Source organism: Portunus trituberculatus, chromosome 48, assembly GCF_017591435.1.
Source record: "Portunus trituberculatus isolate SZX2019 chromosome 48, ASM1759143v1, whole genome shotgun sequence".
In the NCBI taxonomy this organism is placed as follows: domain Eukaryota; kingdom Metazoa; phylum Arthropoda; class Malacostraca; order Decapoda; family Portunidae; genus Portunus; species Portunus trituberculatus.
Genome location: NC_059302.1, coordinates 4,893,425 through 4,908,424, shown reverse-complemented (window position 1 = coordinate 4,908,424; position 15,000 = coordinate 4,893,425). Strand labels below are relative to the sequence as shown.

General features: G+C 43.4%; 1 protein-coding gene and 1 long non-coding RNA gene across 2 annotated transcripts in view; both read right to left on the bottom strand.

The window, feature by feature from the left end:
- Positions 1–2,317: 2,317 nt before the first annotated feature.
- Positions 2,318–4,830, bottom strand: LOC123498484. Its single transcript, XR_006672693.1, has 2 exons — positions 4,142–4,830; positions 2,318–3,987 (listed from the first exon to the last, which is right to left on the bottom strand). It is a non-coding gene; the product is annotated as an uncharacterized LOC123498484 (long non-coding RNA).
- Positions 4,831–6,672: 1,842 nt separating this feature from the next.
- Positions 6,673–15,000, bottom strand: part of LOC123498483 (protein Skeletor, isoforms B/C-like) — a 108,946-nt gene continuing 100,618 nt past the window's right edge. The window contains exons 7-14 of the mRNA XM_045245610.1: positions 10,121–10,278; positions 9,760–9,856; positions 9,347–9,587; positions 8,830–9,006; positions 8,449–8,572; positions 8,081–8,211; positions 7,761–7,924; positions 6,673–7,009 (exon numbers count right to left, since the gene is read on the bottom strand). Coding sequence (XP_045101545.1) covers positions 6,818–7,009; positions 7,761–7,924; positions 8,081–8,211; positions 8,449–8,572; positions 8,830–9,006; positions 9,347–9,587; positions 9,760–9,856; positions 10,121–10,278 — 1,284 coding nt within the window. The 3' untranslated portion in view covers positions 6,673–6,817. The remainder of the gene's footprint in view (positions 7,010–7,760; positions 7,925–8,080; positions 8,212–8,448; positions 8,573–8,829; positions 9,007–9,346; positions 9,588–9,759; positions 9,857–10,120; positions 10,279–15,000) is intronic.

Genomic DNA, 15,000 nt, shown 5'->3' with positions numbered 1-15,000 from the left:
ATGATATCGTGCATCCCGAAACAGCTTTCCATCTTTCATTCAAGTCCAATCGAGTTGAAAAATGCTGTATGATGTGATTTATATGTATAATTTGCCGTCGATATCCTGGTGGCATGTCACACTACCACTATCGCAGTATTACGTATGTGTTAATCGATATGTTGGACGACCTGAAAGAGAAAGCAGAAAACAGGAAATGTATTTCTCTGTACCTACTGCACTTTCATTGCTCAGCTGGTAATGTTTTGAGTACAAGGGCGTTGTGGACGACAGCGGACCAATAGAGCGTTTTCCTCACATTCGTGACGTCTTGGTGACTCCTACCATTATACCTGCATGAATCTTACATATTTAACTTTGTTTTACCTGATAATCACAACATTCCTTCCTTCTACAACAGACATAAACAATTATTTTTCCATTATTTGTTGTTGACAGGATCTGGAATTGCAACTTATGATTATATTCTCAAAAGTAAATTATGAGGCATTTATCAATGTAAAAGCAGTCGAACATTTTTTGTTGTATTTCTCTTTATTTTCGCCAAAAGAATATGCATGGTCCACAGGACATGAATAGTTAGTTTTACGGCAATAGTAATTGTTGTAGGTGAGAGTGAAAGTACGAATGACATAATATTATATTAACATGTTGCCGCTTCCATCTCACAAACGTGCTCGCTATTTCCCTTGCCAGAAGGAATGAGGATTGGCTGAGAAGTGTTAATTTTTCTGAGGGATAACTTGTTGTTGTTATAACAATAGAAGGCAAAAGAAAACAAGGAGGAGCTAGGCAGGAGTAGCAATTAACACAACTTTTACTATACAGACAAATATTGGCCGTTATCGTAAATTAATTTTTTTTTTTTAGATCTAAATTTTCATGGGTGTTCACTAATTAATGTTTGGGACGTAGACAAAATAAAAATGTGATCTATCGTGCGGCAGAAAAACGTGATTTATAGCTCGGAGGAAGAAAGCACAACAATAGTACATCAGTGGTCTCTTCCTGCTCCCTCATTGGGGGTCTTCACTGTTGCTATTATTCAATAGACTGTTTGACTAGCTCAAGATTGCCGGAGATTGGTGTTAACAACTCAAAAGACCTAACACCACATCATACTGACCATAAAACCAAAGAGCTCGAACCAAATTTAAAGGAATGATGCTGTTGAAATACCCTTTATATATTAGACTACAGAAGCATATATTGATATACGTACACAGAGGTACAAAATGAATATAGTACTGATCTAAATTTGGATTATTCAACAAACACAAGTTTTGCATCCTTTCCAGTAGTGAAAGTTCGCAGAAATACTGCTAGCTACTATTACGCGTGCTGGCGGCTGTCATAACTAAAAGAAACTTAGGAAAACTCCTTGTACGGAGGAATGTTCACTGGAAGGAACGTTTTGTAAACAAGGTATTCTAAGCACGAGATGTCTTTGCTTCTGCCTCGGGAAATTAAAAGTACATAAAAGGTTCTGGATAAGGATGTATTTGGAAAATCTTATCTTTGCTTCGCCTGGCCCCTGTTGAGTGGGTCGTGGGTGATGGCAACATATGCAGTGTTGGCAGCCCTGTGCGGGGCCTCATCACTGATCTGATGATACATGCGTACAGTACTTCTCTGCTTCTGCCTTCCATCTCGAGAACCATGTGAAGGGTGGAACCGGACCCAGCTGCTCCTCGGTTCCTCCTCGCTTGGTGAAAGAGTGAGGGTCAGGGACGTGGTGGAGAGTGAGGTGATGCCCAGTAGAGTGGCGCCTTCAACCACTGGTCTAGGGCTTTGGTTTGGTGGCCCAAATGACAAGCAGATATTATAATATTACCCCTTTACATATTTCAAGTGTCTTTGTAATTTGATTCACAGAGAACATACACAATAAGAACATCTTGCCCATGAGAATCAGAATATCAGAATAGTCCCTCCCGTATACAGAATTGAAATCCAAGAGCAATGATATATATATATATATATATATATATATATATATATATATATATATATATATATATATATATATATATATATATATATATATATATATACATACATATATATATATATATATATATATATATATATATATATATATATATATATATATATATATATATATATATATATATATATATATATATATATATATATATATATATATATATATATATATATATATATATATATATATATATATATATACAGAAGCATACAACGGAGCGGCGCCTGGTAGTACACCATAGCAAGTACGTCTATTCACATGAACTCTAAATTAGTAATGTTTCATCAGTCACCTTCATGGTCACTTATGTACAAGATTTTTGTTCATTGCCTAACTGCCGACGTATATTACAAGTGCCACTTGAAACAATTATGAACACACACACACACACACACACACACACACACACACACACACACACACACACACACACACACACACACACACACACACACACACAGAGAGAGAGAGAGAGAGAGAGAGAGAGAGAGAGAGAGAGAGAGAGAGAGAGAGAGAGAGAGAGAGAGAGAGAGAGAGAGAGAGAGAGAGAGAGAATTAACTTATCATTCACGCCACACATCCTGCTGCTACATTAATTACTCTTGTACAGTCAGCGGGACTCGCCCTTATACCACCAGTCAGTCTACAACTCTAAGTCCAATATCTTATTAAAAAAGACCTATCCAATTTCGCCTTAAATACTAAGTGAGCGCTAAGGAAAAAAATTGCCTAAACCTCCTAAATGGACAGGACATTTAAATTTACAGCGATACAAAAAGAAAAAAAATATATATAATGACGAACGAAGCCACGAAGTCCTGGACGCCGAGAGGAACGATGTCGGCGAGGCAGCGACGTCCTGCACCTGCTGAAAGAATGGTGAGAGTGGCAGCCTCGCCGTGACACCACCTGCACCTCCTCGTATTGTGCTAAGTAATAAAATTTGAACTTTTCACAGAAAGGAGTTGTAATATATTTGCCTGAGCCGCATTCGATTTGGATATTTTCCTTTTCACTTCACAAAGACTGGCAGACACCCTGGATTTAGAAAAATTAGGCATTGCCTGAATAACAAATTACTAACTACAGAATGTTCAAGTAATGTGTTCTTTAGAGTCAAGTACAAGAATGATACTTTTCCACGAGCCTGACATTTGGAAACTGAATCATTGATGGGGCACGTTTGGGTCATGTTTTCATAACAAGGAAGAGAGAATGGAGCTAAACCAAAGCAGAGACTCAGCCTAAGGAAAGAGCAATACTAGGTGAGTGCAGGAAGGCTCAAGGCTCGTCGAGTGCCTCTGGCTGATCCTTAACTCTGGGAGTCCAGGTTTACTGAACTTCGGACGCCACGTAGCCTACAAGAACCACCTGAGCCACAAGAACCACAAATACCACCTGCACCATGAAGATCACCTGAACCACATAATCATAATCTAGGCCACACAGACCACCACAACGACACACCTGGGCCAGCGGGCTCCAGGGTGACTGAAGCTGGCATGGCTTCTGGCTGCCGGGGCTCCATCCAAGTTTTTAGATGACTATACAAATGTCTGTCATTTACATACGAGTGGTAATGATGATGACGATGCTGGTAGCGCTGCACATCCCTGGTGCTGGTGTTTGTGTGAACGCTTCGTCTCCACTAATTTCCAGTGGCAAAAATTAAATGAAAAGAAAATAAGAGCATTAGAAATATCTTACTCTTTCTATTAACAACGTGTTGTTTAGTGTTGCAGGACGAGTGGTGTTCCCGGTAGTGGGGCGCAGCGCGGTGCTTGGTGCAGTGTGTCTGGCGCCAGGGATGTGCACGCTCCAGGTGGGGCCCCGCAGTGGCAGTGCTACGTGCCATCCTCAAGTGTTATTTACGGTTCCCTAATAGCTAAATGGAATCCATATTGATTATGTTGTTTTCTGCCGCAGGATCGAATGTCGCTGCAGCATTAATTGAGGGAGTGTAGGCTCCTTCGCGGGGCCTATGAACAGGAGATAAGGGTATATATACAATATTCTTCACATTACAGTAAATATATATATATATGTGTATGTATATGTATATATATATATGTATATGTATATAATCACAGCAATATAAAACTGTTAAATTCACAACAAACTCTTAAAATAAACCTTGGAGAGCCTAGAGGAGAATGAACTGAAGCAGCAGCAGCAGTGACAGTGGCGGCGGCGAGGCGACGCAGCGAGACACACGGCCGACGGCACCAGCAAGACCGTGGGCACTGGCGCGGCGGCCCGGGGAGGGGGGAGGGGGAAGGGAGGGAATGTAGGACGTTGGGAGTTTATCAGGATTATTCACATAAAAAAATATATAAACAGCTCAACTTTAAGAAGTATGAATACAAAGATGCGATAATGTGTGCGGAGTAATGAGGCAAGGTACACAAGGATCACCTCGCTCATGGCCAGGCCTAAGTTCTCCCTTTGTTCGGGCAAACGCTGCCAATTACATGAGACAATTTACTTACTATGATTCACCACTTCCGTTTTCGACCACTGGATCTGTTGTGTCTGTGTCAAGAATGATGCACGCTTGATGCCGTCACACCTCGGCCTGAAGAATTTACGCCTGGCGACGCGACGTGACACACTGCGACAATGAATGGCATGCATGAACAGTCTATTGGTATGGCGTTGTCTTGGCTGGGTGACCGACACGCGTCTGGCTCACCTACTCATGAGAGAGAGAGAGAGAGAGAGAGAGAGAGAGAGAGAGAGAGAGAGAGAGAGAGAGAGAGAGAGAGAGAGAGAGAGAGAGAGAGAGAGAGAGAGAGAGAGAGAGAGAGAGAGAGAGAGAGAGAGAGAGTCCAGAGAGAGAGAGAGAGAGAGAGAGAGAGAGAGAGAGAGAGAGAGAGAGAGAGAGAGAGAGAGAGAGAGAGAGAGAGAGAGAGAGAGAGAGAGAGAGAGAGAGAGAGAGAGAGAGAGAGAGAGAGAGAGAGAGAGAGAGAGAGAGAGAGAGAGAGAGTTGTTGAGAGAGAGAGAGAGAGAGAGAGCAGCGGAGGAGAGAGAGAGTGGTGAGAGAGTGGAGAGAGTGGTGGTGAGAGTGGTGATAAGGTGGTAGAGTGGTTGTTGTTGTTGATTGGTGGTGGTGCAGCAGCAGCAGCAGCAGTGGCAGTGCAGTGGTGGTGGTGGTGGTGGTGGTGGTGGTGGTGGTGGTGGTGGTGGTGGTGGTGGTGGTGGTGGTGGTGGTGGTGGGTGTGGTGGTGGTGGTGGTGGTGGTGGTGGTGGTGGTGGTGGTGGTGGTGGTGGTGGTGGTGGTGGGTGCAGTGGTGGTGGTGGTGGTGGTGGTGGTGGTGGTGGTGGTGGTGGTGGTGGTGTGGTGGTGGTGGTGGTGGTGGTGGTGGTGTGGTGGTGGTGGTGCAGTGGTGGTGGTGGTGGTGGTGGTGGTGGTGGTGGTGGTGGTGGTGGTGGTGGTGGTGGTGGTGGTGGTGGTGGTGGTGGTGGTGGTGGTGGTGGTGGTGGTGGTGGTGGTGGTGGTGGTGGTGGTGGTGGTGGTGGTGGTGGTGGTGGTGGTGGTGGTGGTGGTGGTAGTAGTAGCAGTAGTAGTAGTAGTAGTAGTAGCAGCAGCAGCAGCAGCAGCAGCAACAGTAGAATCAACAATAACATTACCTATATGTAGAAGAGTACTCCTACCACCAAATTGATAGAGACAGGAAGAGTAGAAAAATTTATGCCACTAATTAATTTTTCGCAACAACCTAATATGGTACGAAGTTAAACAAACAGAAATACCTCTCTCCCATTTCTACACCACTGGATTGAGCACACACCCGCTGGCTTCTCTTTCTCAACACCAAAAAAACAAATCACATGAAGAAAGTCTATCCCTGACGACGGCCCGAGGCAGCGCGAGGCACATTATGGCCTCGAGGGGCTTGACTGACGCTGAGCAGTGATCCAAGCACTCTGAGGGTTCATCCCAAGCACGCCCTCAACAGCAATCTTCCCGAGGAGTCAGTTCATTTAGCAGGTCCTCATTCTTTCCCAATTAATCTGTAGAAACTATAACTTTTTAGTTATTTTAAATATATTACATTTAATCTAATAATTATTGCTGACGTTAGAAATACAGATGAAGCGTTTCCTCCACACAGACCATGGACAGACAGCACTGCACTGGGAGGCTGATAAAACACACGACACAGTGACGAGTGAGTGAGGTCCGAGGGTAACAGGACACAAGGGGTAAGGAGGAGGGACGACAACGGGAGTCAAAAACGTACACATATACGTACACACGTACAAAAATAATTAACAGGAAACACGAGACCAGGTGCCTAATGTATTGTAGTAAAAAAACATGGATAAGTAGCAGCAGCAGCAGTATCGATGGTGATATCAGTAGGAAGTGGCAGAAGAAATCCTCTTATTTACAACATGGAGAGTGACAGTCTCCCGAGTGACTCGACTCTGGTCAGAATTACAGTCGACATACAAAACTGGAGTACGTGGGTGTTCTAAGCGACAACGCAGGGCCAAGCGACGAAGAGAGAAATTTGTGCACTACTACATATAGTTATAACCATTAAAAATTCTCTTCAGCTGTACATTCCCGTTATGGTAAAACTAAAGTACAAAATGAGACACTGGAACCTCGAAAATGAAACAATCGAGGCTTGCACTGGGACAAACACACACACTCACACACGCAAAACTACCATTATGCTGTGTTTTATTATCTCAGAATAGCCGTGGAGCTTGAAAGTGATGGTGGGGTTGTGCTGGAGTGCGAGGAGACGGCGGCAGGGAAGGAGGGTGGTATTTGTAGGCTATGGGTGACTAAGAATTTCATCTGAGTGGAAGCGTGAGAGCTAGCAGTGTAACTGAGGTGGAGGGTTGCAAAAAGAGGAGGATAAAGGAGGACAGGAGAACAAAGGGAGACGAGATGAGGGAGACGCCACCGTTGTCTCCCTTCCTTGGCTGCTTGTATCCGCTGTCCACCACATGAATCTTCCAACCCATGTTACGGTGACTGTAGCACTGTAAGGCAATACCTCCGTATATATATATATATATATATATATATATATATATATATATATATATATATATATATATAAGATGGGACTATAGCTTGGGGTAATTAGATGGCTGAAAAAAGGCCCAGTGCAAGAGCTGATCCCCAAAGAGTGTAGCTATAAGGTTATTTAAATTTCGAGATGGGATCATTGATTATGAGCTTTAATGCTGTAATCGTAAAATCAAGTATTTGTGTCAAATTGATCTTACAAACTAGTGTAGGAAGTTTGGTGAGGATTGATGTACCGTGCAGTGTCTAGGGGGAGTTTATGCAATATGTTAATTAGATACACTTGCCTACAATACTTCTAAATCATGCTGTTGATTCAGTTCGTCTCAATAGGAGAGAGAGAGAGAGAGAGAGAGAGAGAGAGAGAGAGAGAGAGAGAGAGAGAGAGAGAGAGAGAGAGAGAGAGAGAGAGAGAGAGAGAGAGAGAGAGAGAGAGAGAGAGAGAGAGAGAGAGAGAGAGAGAGAGAGAGAGAGAGAGAGAGAGAGAATGTTTGAAACAACATCTGGCAGACATTGGAAATTCTATACAATGGTTCTGCTTTCTTCATAAATACAAACCTTGGAAGTGATGATTGGATAAATATTTGATCTCACTTTCCTTCGTGTGATTCTTGAAATTATCCTTTCCTTACCGTGAAGAAAGAACTAATGCTGTGAACCACTCAAACAGGTCCATAGTAATAAGTGTATCTTTTTACTCACCTGATAGTACACTAGGTCAGGCGTGTCCTCGGCGACGGTCCACACCAACGAACCCGGCAGCCCGCTATCACATGACTTGTATAATGAATCTTTGTACGTGTCGAAAGTCTCGCTCTGCTGCCACATATCCTGGCCGATGTGCTTCCACTGACAAAGACTGCCCACTGGGGAACACACACACACACACACACACACACACACACACACACGAATCAGGGCGCTTTACTGAAAATTAAGAGTTCAGCAAGGAATTGTTTTTATTATAATCATTAAAACTGGCATTGCTTCAGAAGTACCTCACAGATATTGCTGCCACTCACCTGCCGTGGGCTCCGGCATTCTGAGTTTTGAGTAAGCCACACCAGCAAATATCTGCTCTTTCTCCTGTTCCTCTGAAGTCTTCATGTTGAAACCACCCTCAGGCGATGATGTGATGTACAGCGGGTGGTACCTGGCCAAGGTATCATAAAGAGTTTGAATACGTAAGCAAAAGAAATAATTCGTACTTGATATCTTAAGAAAGAAGTATGCTACTCTAATTTCAGATTCCGTCATATTTTTCAGGCGCTAACATTTATGAATATTTCCCATAAATGTCACTTCAACTTTCATCTTCAAATCGATACCAAAAAGAAAATCAATTCCTAGTGAAACACTCGGGTACTCTGACCCCGTGACTCAGTCTAACCTCGTAATGTCGCTGTGGTCATTGCCGCCGTGAACAGTGAAATAGTAGGTTTGGCCACGCTCCACGTAGATTTCAGGGATAAGCTTGTCTTCGATCCACCACGCAAGATTCCATGAACGATAACCTGGCGACGGACCAGGAGGGAGAGACACACGATCATAGAGAGAAGCGATCAGTGGTACATGTTTACAAATCAAATAAAAAAGAAAGCAGTTTTTTTTTCCTATTTGGTTAATTTTTGCATTGTGAGGTTGTTTGGTATTAATTTATAATTGGAGTAAGACTAAAAAAGAATCATGTGGCCAACATTGCTAAGATATGAAGAAATCTTTACCGTGAGGTGAGCGAGTGACAAGCAAGCAACAAGGATAAGGAACTCACTGGTGACGAGTGAATAGCCTCTGTCGCCCCCTGTGGGACCAATGGTGGCAGTGAAATTCGTGATGGCGCGGAGGACCCTGGGCTCCCACGGGGGATAACGGGGCGACTCAGGACCCGTCCCGGGCTTTGGGTTGCACGTGTTATCTCCCACTGATTTAAAGTCCAGCTGCACGTGATCTAAAGGGATAGATATTGAGAACATGGTAACTTCATTCAGGACACACAGTGATCAGGATGGATAAACACTGTGTCCACTCCTCAGCTGTATTCTTCAGAATGGTACGGGACGAGAAAACTGAGAGAGTTAGAAGAAGTATTTGTTGGCACGTAAGAGGCGGACACAGGACGAGAAAAAGAGAGAAGAGTGTACAGGTAAGAAAAGCAGGAGTATTTTTTGGTAAGGGACAGACACGAGAAAAGAAACGAAAAGAGTGTGAAGCTAATAAAAGTGTTAGTTGACAAGAGAAATTACAAGGAGAGGTAAAAGAAATTTTCCCAAGAACACATGAAGACTCACTGTCAGTGATGAAGTCCTCGTGGTAGCTGGCCTCCTTGCTGGGGCTGAGGGGACCGATGGCAGCAATGACGGTGCGCTGCTCGGAGGCGCGGGAGATAGGGATGTCCATGGTATCGCTGGTCTTGTAAGGACGCTCGAAAGTGATGACGGTGACGCCGTTCTTTCTTTCTCCACTAATGACGGAGGCATCATTCCGGCCGTTCACTCTCTCGTCCGGGCATACACCGATCTTTCCAGTGCACTGCAGTATGGAAGAAAAACAAAACATATTAATTAAAACCAGTTTAGTTGTAAGTATCAAAACATGTGTCTTCTAGGTTCATCCATATTGTAATGGAAGGCTTGAAATCATTTATTTCCATGTTATATTTGGAGAAATCACTTTGATGTTTTTTTTCAGTCAGTGAGCTTACCTGCTTCTTGCCCGTGACAGTATAGTCTATGGCGTGAAAGGAACCGTCGTCGTGATCGTAATACGCTATGACGATATCGCTGTTCAGCATCTGCGGTCTGTGAGGGAAAAAGCTGAAGATGTAAACAGGGTGGAGAGAGAAGATGAAAAGGAAAAGAGAAATGAAGAGATAAACCGGAGAAAGAAGAGGAGAGGAGAGTAAGAGAGGAAACAAGAGCGAACACATTAAAAGTCATTTACAGTCTACAACTCATTCATTTCAAGTACAAGGCAAAAACCAAAATTGAGAGTCACCCTTTCTAGTTAGTCAGCTAGGATGGTGGAGAACAGATGAACACATACAAGAAGCACTATGTGATTACCTGACATTGTTTGGAGAGAGACCGAATGCTATGTACTCGTCTTCGCCCATCACCGCTGTAAGACGCACGTGCACCTCCTCCTCCTTTGCTTGCCACTCCACCTGCAGGTGAGGACTCAGCTGCCTGCAGTTTCCAAATTCCGGCGGCGCGATGTGCGACTGTCATCGTTCAGACAGCACAGTGGCAAGGACGTCCAGGTGCAGACAGAGAAAGAATGCGAAAGCGGGAAGAGAACAAAGTAAAAATTAGATAACAGTTCCCTAGCACACAGCATTTTTTTTTTTCAATACATATGCATACACAGCTCGCACTGGCTGAACAGTCACAACCATCAACAAAGACTTATTTAATACTCTGAACAACCTTTAATCTACGTTACTGTCTGTGTTAGTGATGATGATGATGATGATGTTTGTGTGTGTGTGTGTGTGTGTGTGTGTGTGTGTGTGTGTGTGTGTGTGTGTGTGTGTGTGTGTGTGTGTGTGTGTGTGTGTGTGTGTGTGTGTGTGTTCATGGTTATTCAGGTAACTAAATAAATATATATATATATATATATATATATATATATATATATATATATATATATATATATATATATATATATATATATATATATTATACACACACGCACAATACAAAGTAAGCATGAATTCGACAAGCTTACTGAAATGTAACAGGAGGGAATGAAATTGTGAGAAACACTGACCTACACGACATAACGAATGTCAAAAATATCAAATAACAGAAATATTCCTACGAGAGCACAATATCTATATGGCAATTTGCATCAAATAGTATAATAAAAAAAAAATGGACACAGAGGAGGATATGATGTAATCTATGTATAAATGTCGGTGTAGATAGATTACAAGATCTCTAAAACACCTAGAATTGAAACCTTCAGGCAGAGCGGGTGAAGTAGGACACGAGAATAGCAACAAGAAAGAGGGAGAAAGGATCGCTGGGGTGTTGCTGCCCTGCCCGCGACTTACCGTGGTGCGGGTGTTGCCAGCGGCGCAGGGGTGGTGCCGCCTCTGACCCAGCTCTGGTACACTACTCTGGTGGTGTTAGTCTACAAGGACCAGGGGAAGGGCGCTAACGACGGAGAGAAAGAGAGAGAGAGAGAGAGAGAGAGAGAGAGAGAGAGAGAGAGAGAGAGAGAGAATATAGGCGGATAGACCGACCGACAGACAGACATACAAACATATAGAGACAGACAGACGGACAGTAAAGAAGAAGGTTAAGTGTAATGCAGAAGGTGTTGCACAGGGGGGAAAGAGAATACCGGAAGGAATGTGGAATGTGTTACGAGAAAATAATGTACAAAATCCTTGGAAAATAACTCGTATTTGTGCAGTCACGTGTGAGAGGTAAGAGGCAGGAGGAGGAAGAGGAAAGGAGGAGGAGAAGGCGAGCAATGTTACGTAATGCAAACAAAAGGTATACAAAGTAAGGGAGGTTGGAAAGAGGTTAGGAAGGTTGAAAGATGAGGATGGAGGGAAACAGGACTAAAAGACTGAATCATATCCCACTAAAATATCACCTAAAACCAAATGTTATGAAAGTAAACAATTGTAAGTACAGAGAACCATGCAAGGAAACAAAACAAATCATTTACATGCTAAGAGAATCAAATTAATGTTAGGAAAAAACAAATAAAAGCAAATATACTAAACACTAGACGAGCATGCAGGTTATGGAAACTAAGAAAATGTAAAATAGGAAGCTGGCAACTCAACATGGGGGTGTGGTCATGCTCGGAATGGGAGTGAGGGAGGAGTGAGGAGGGAGAGGGAGGGGATGATTGAGGGAAGGGAGGTAGAGGGGAATGAGGACATTGGTAAGGAGATGAGGAGGAGGAGGAGGAGGAGGAGAATGGTGATACTGACACTGAACAAACGTGGATAAAATTAATAAATCTCAAAGTAAAAAAAGAATACAGAAAGTCATTCTTTCAGATAAAACAGAAAGGGGTGAAAATAGAGAAGCACATCTGTAAGGGAATTATAGCAGCTGTGGAGCGAACACGGAAACAGGAGAGCAGATGAGGACATGAGGAAGAAACGCAGAGTTCACGTCTACTTGGTAAAACTGGAAAATTATTACGAGATGGAATAAAAGGACAAACACCATATTTTGTTGAAGCGAAAGATGTCGTAAAGTGATCACCCGTTATAAACGTAAACAAAGCTTAATGATAATTTTTTCGAACATTTCTGCGCAAGATTATATAATGTTAAACATCTTGTGCTGTGCAGCTTATCACGTGCCTTCTGTTCTTTGCGATGAAACCTTGACACGTACACTTGTTGAACATGGTGCCCGACTGGATTTTGACGGTTAAATTTTCATTATCAGTGTCTTTGATTAGTTAGTATCTGTTATGTGTATTTTTCCTCTCTCTCTTTCTCTCTTAATCTTCGTTCTAAGCTTGCTAATTATAGTTTTGACAAAAACTAAAAACGACAAAAATATACAGTTAATTACTATCTATCTCAGGCCCATTTGCACTGAGCCAATCCGTTTAGCCATTGACCGCCGCCAGTGGGCGTCGTCTGCCTCTCTGCTAACTGATCGATGTGAAATCTGCACTGCAATATGACATGGCTTTCACGGTCGATTCCGATTGTTACTTGACGCTTTTCAGTCTTGAAGGTAGAAGTTTTCTCACAGCCTCTGAATACATTGAAAATTTGATACCTTTCCTTCATCTTGATACAACTTTATTTTTGTACGTAGTCTCTAATTCATGGTCCACTCTCAATAGAAATAAAAGACAAAACGTTAGTTAAAAAATCCCTTTTACACTCATAAAGCTTCCTGAAATCCTGCAGTAATAAATCTAACGCTGTTTATGAATAAAGTGATGATACCGTCTATGTTAGTGTCACAAGTCATGCATATAAGTCCACACTTCTCTTTCTTTAGGCAACTCAACACATTGCCTCTCGGTAATTACCACGTTTTCCTAGAGAATCATTCCGGACCACCACAGGAACTTTATCAGATGTGACACACGGCCCAAATAATGCACTACATCCTACTAGCTTCCTTCCTAATGTGACACTGGCTGATCGCCTTGCAGATTACCAAAGGTACTTACATGACAATTAATTTGAGAATAAGTATGTGTGGAGGAATAGGCATGAAATTTTTTTAGTGTAGTGAACATGAAAAATGAAAACTGCGGAGTAGGTAAAGATGGAAAGATGAAACAAAGTAGCAGAGAAAGAAGAGAAGGGAGTGAAAGGCTGCGGGAGTGTTACAGAAGGCCAGTGGGGAGAGGGGGGAGAGCGACGAGGATGAGGAGGAGAAGGCTGAGGGCAAGATGAGAGGCGGGAGGGAGGGGGGAGGAGGCACCACCCGTGTTGGGAGAGTGAGGGCCAGACCCGGAGCTAGAGCCTGCCTGTGGAGCAAGACCAGATTGAGAGTCAGTCGGGGCACCAGAGCGGGGGGAGGAAGGGGCAAGGGCATTCATCTCTTCCTCGCTCGGGGGCGCTTGTGGCACTCCCGCGGGCTGGTACGCGTCCCGCTGGTCGCTGCGGTAGGCCTCTAGCAGGTCCTCCAGCTGGCAGTGACAACCAAGGATGTGAGGGATCAGCAACGACCATACGGAAAGAAAAACAAAATTAAGCCTACATGAACGGCGAAGTTGTGAAAGGCTCCAACGCGTCCAGTTGGGGGCGAGTCATGCGGCGTGCACACACTGACCAACAGAACAAAAGTCAGCTATCTCAAAGCAAATCAATATTAGCCGAAGCAAATCAATAAAATACATACAAATAATCATATAAAAAATAATAAGGTAGGTGTGGACGCATGCGCAGTGGACGGTGTGTGGTGACAACTTACTTGTCCCGTCTCGCCCGAGTACCACCAGTGGGGCTGCGAACAAAGAAGCCACGTAAGACGGTGTTCCGCTCCTCCTCCGCAGCGCTGCCAGGGCCTCGAGGTGGCGCCCGGGCAGTGCTCAACCCGCCTGCATCCTTCTTTCACTTATTACCATGCAATTTTCTGCTTCACCGAAATCTCCACTTCGTTTGCAAGTTTTTTTTTTTAGATATAACGGACCACAAGCCAAAAAGCAAGACTTTTTCGGGCAGGGCGGGTTGAGCACCACCTTCTAGGGTTCACCGTTCTTGCTAGCAGTACTAGGTACTTAACGTCTAGCCTATTAAGAATGTAACACTAAAACATATCAAAATAAGGTACTCAGATAAAATGCTGCCACAACTTATTTCAAACTGTAACTGTGAGCCTAAACTGTCTACCAAAACGTAAACAAACACTGTCTAGGTAGCCTGGCAGTGGCCGGATCCTCATCGCATGGGTGGGACCACAAGATGGACATGCAGGTCAAGTAGTCAGAAGGTAAAGCACGTTGACAAATAGACTGAAAAAGAAGCCCCTGCGAGACTGCACGAGACAGTATTAATGGGACGCCACACTAACAAAAGAGGAGAGAAAGAGGAATGTAGAAAAAAGAGACAGGTAATACAAAACAGATGGGAGGCAAGAGCAAATCACTCCAGCAGCTGTCATCAGCAGCTACTTACTCAGCTACACCACCACCAGACTCATTCACACGCAAAAAGGGTCACTTTAAAAAATAGGGAAAAAGGTATTTACACTTATATTTACAATTTGAAGACACCTGTTGAGGATTAAATAAATCATTCTTAATATAGCATTAGAACCAGCGAAGTGTGCTGGGCACTACGATCATATAGATGAAGAATAAGTGGAGCGATGAACACACCTTGCCCCAGGAATGATCTACATCTAATATAAGCATGCTCGTCACTCGTCTGGTGTGTCTCCAGTGCCACTGAAGGACTCGCCATTTCGCATTTCATCTTTTTGAATGGTCGTTGGAAGTG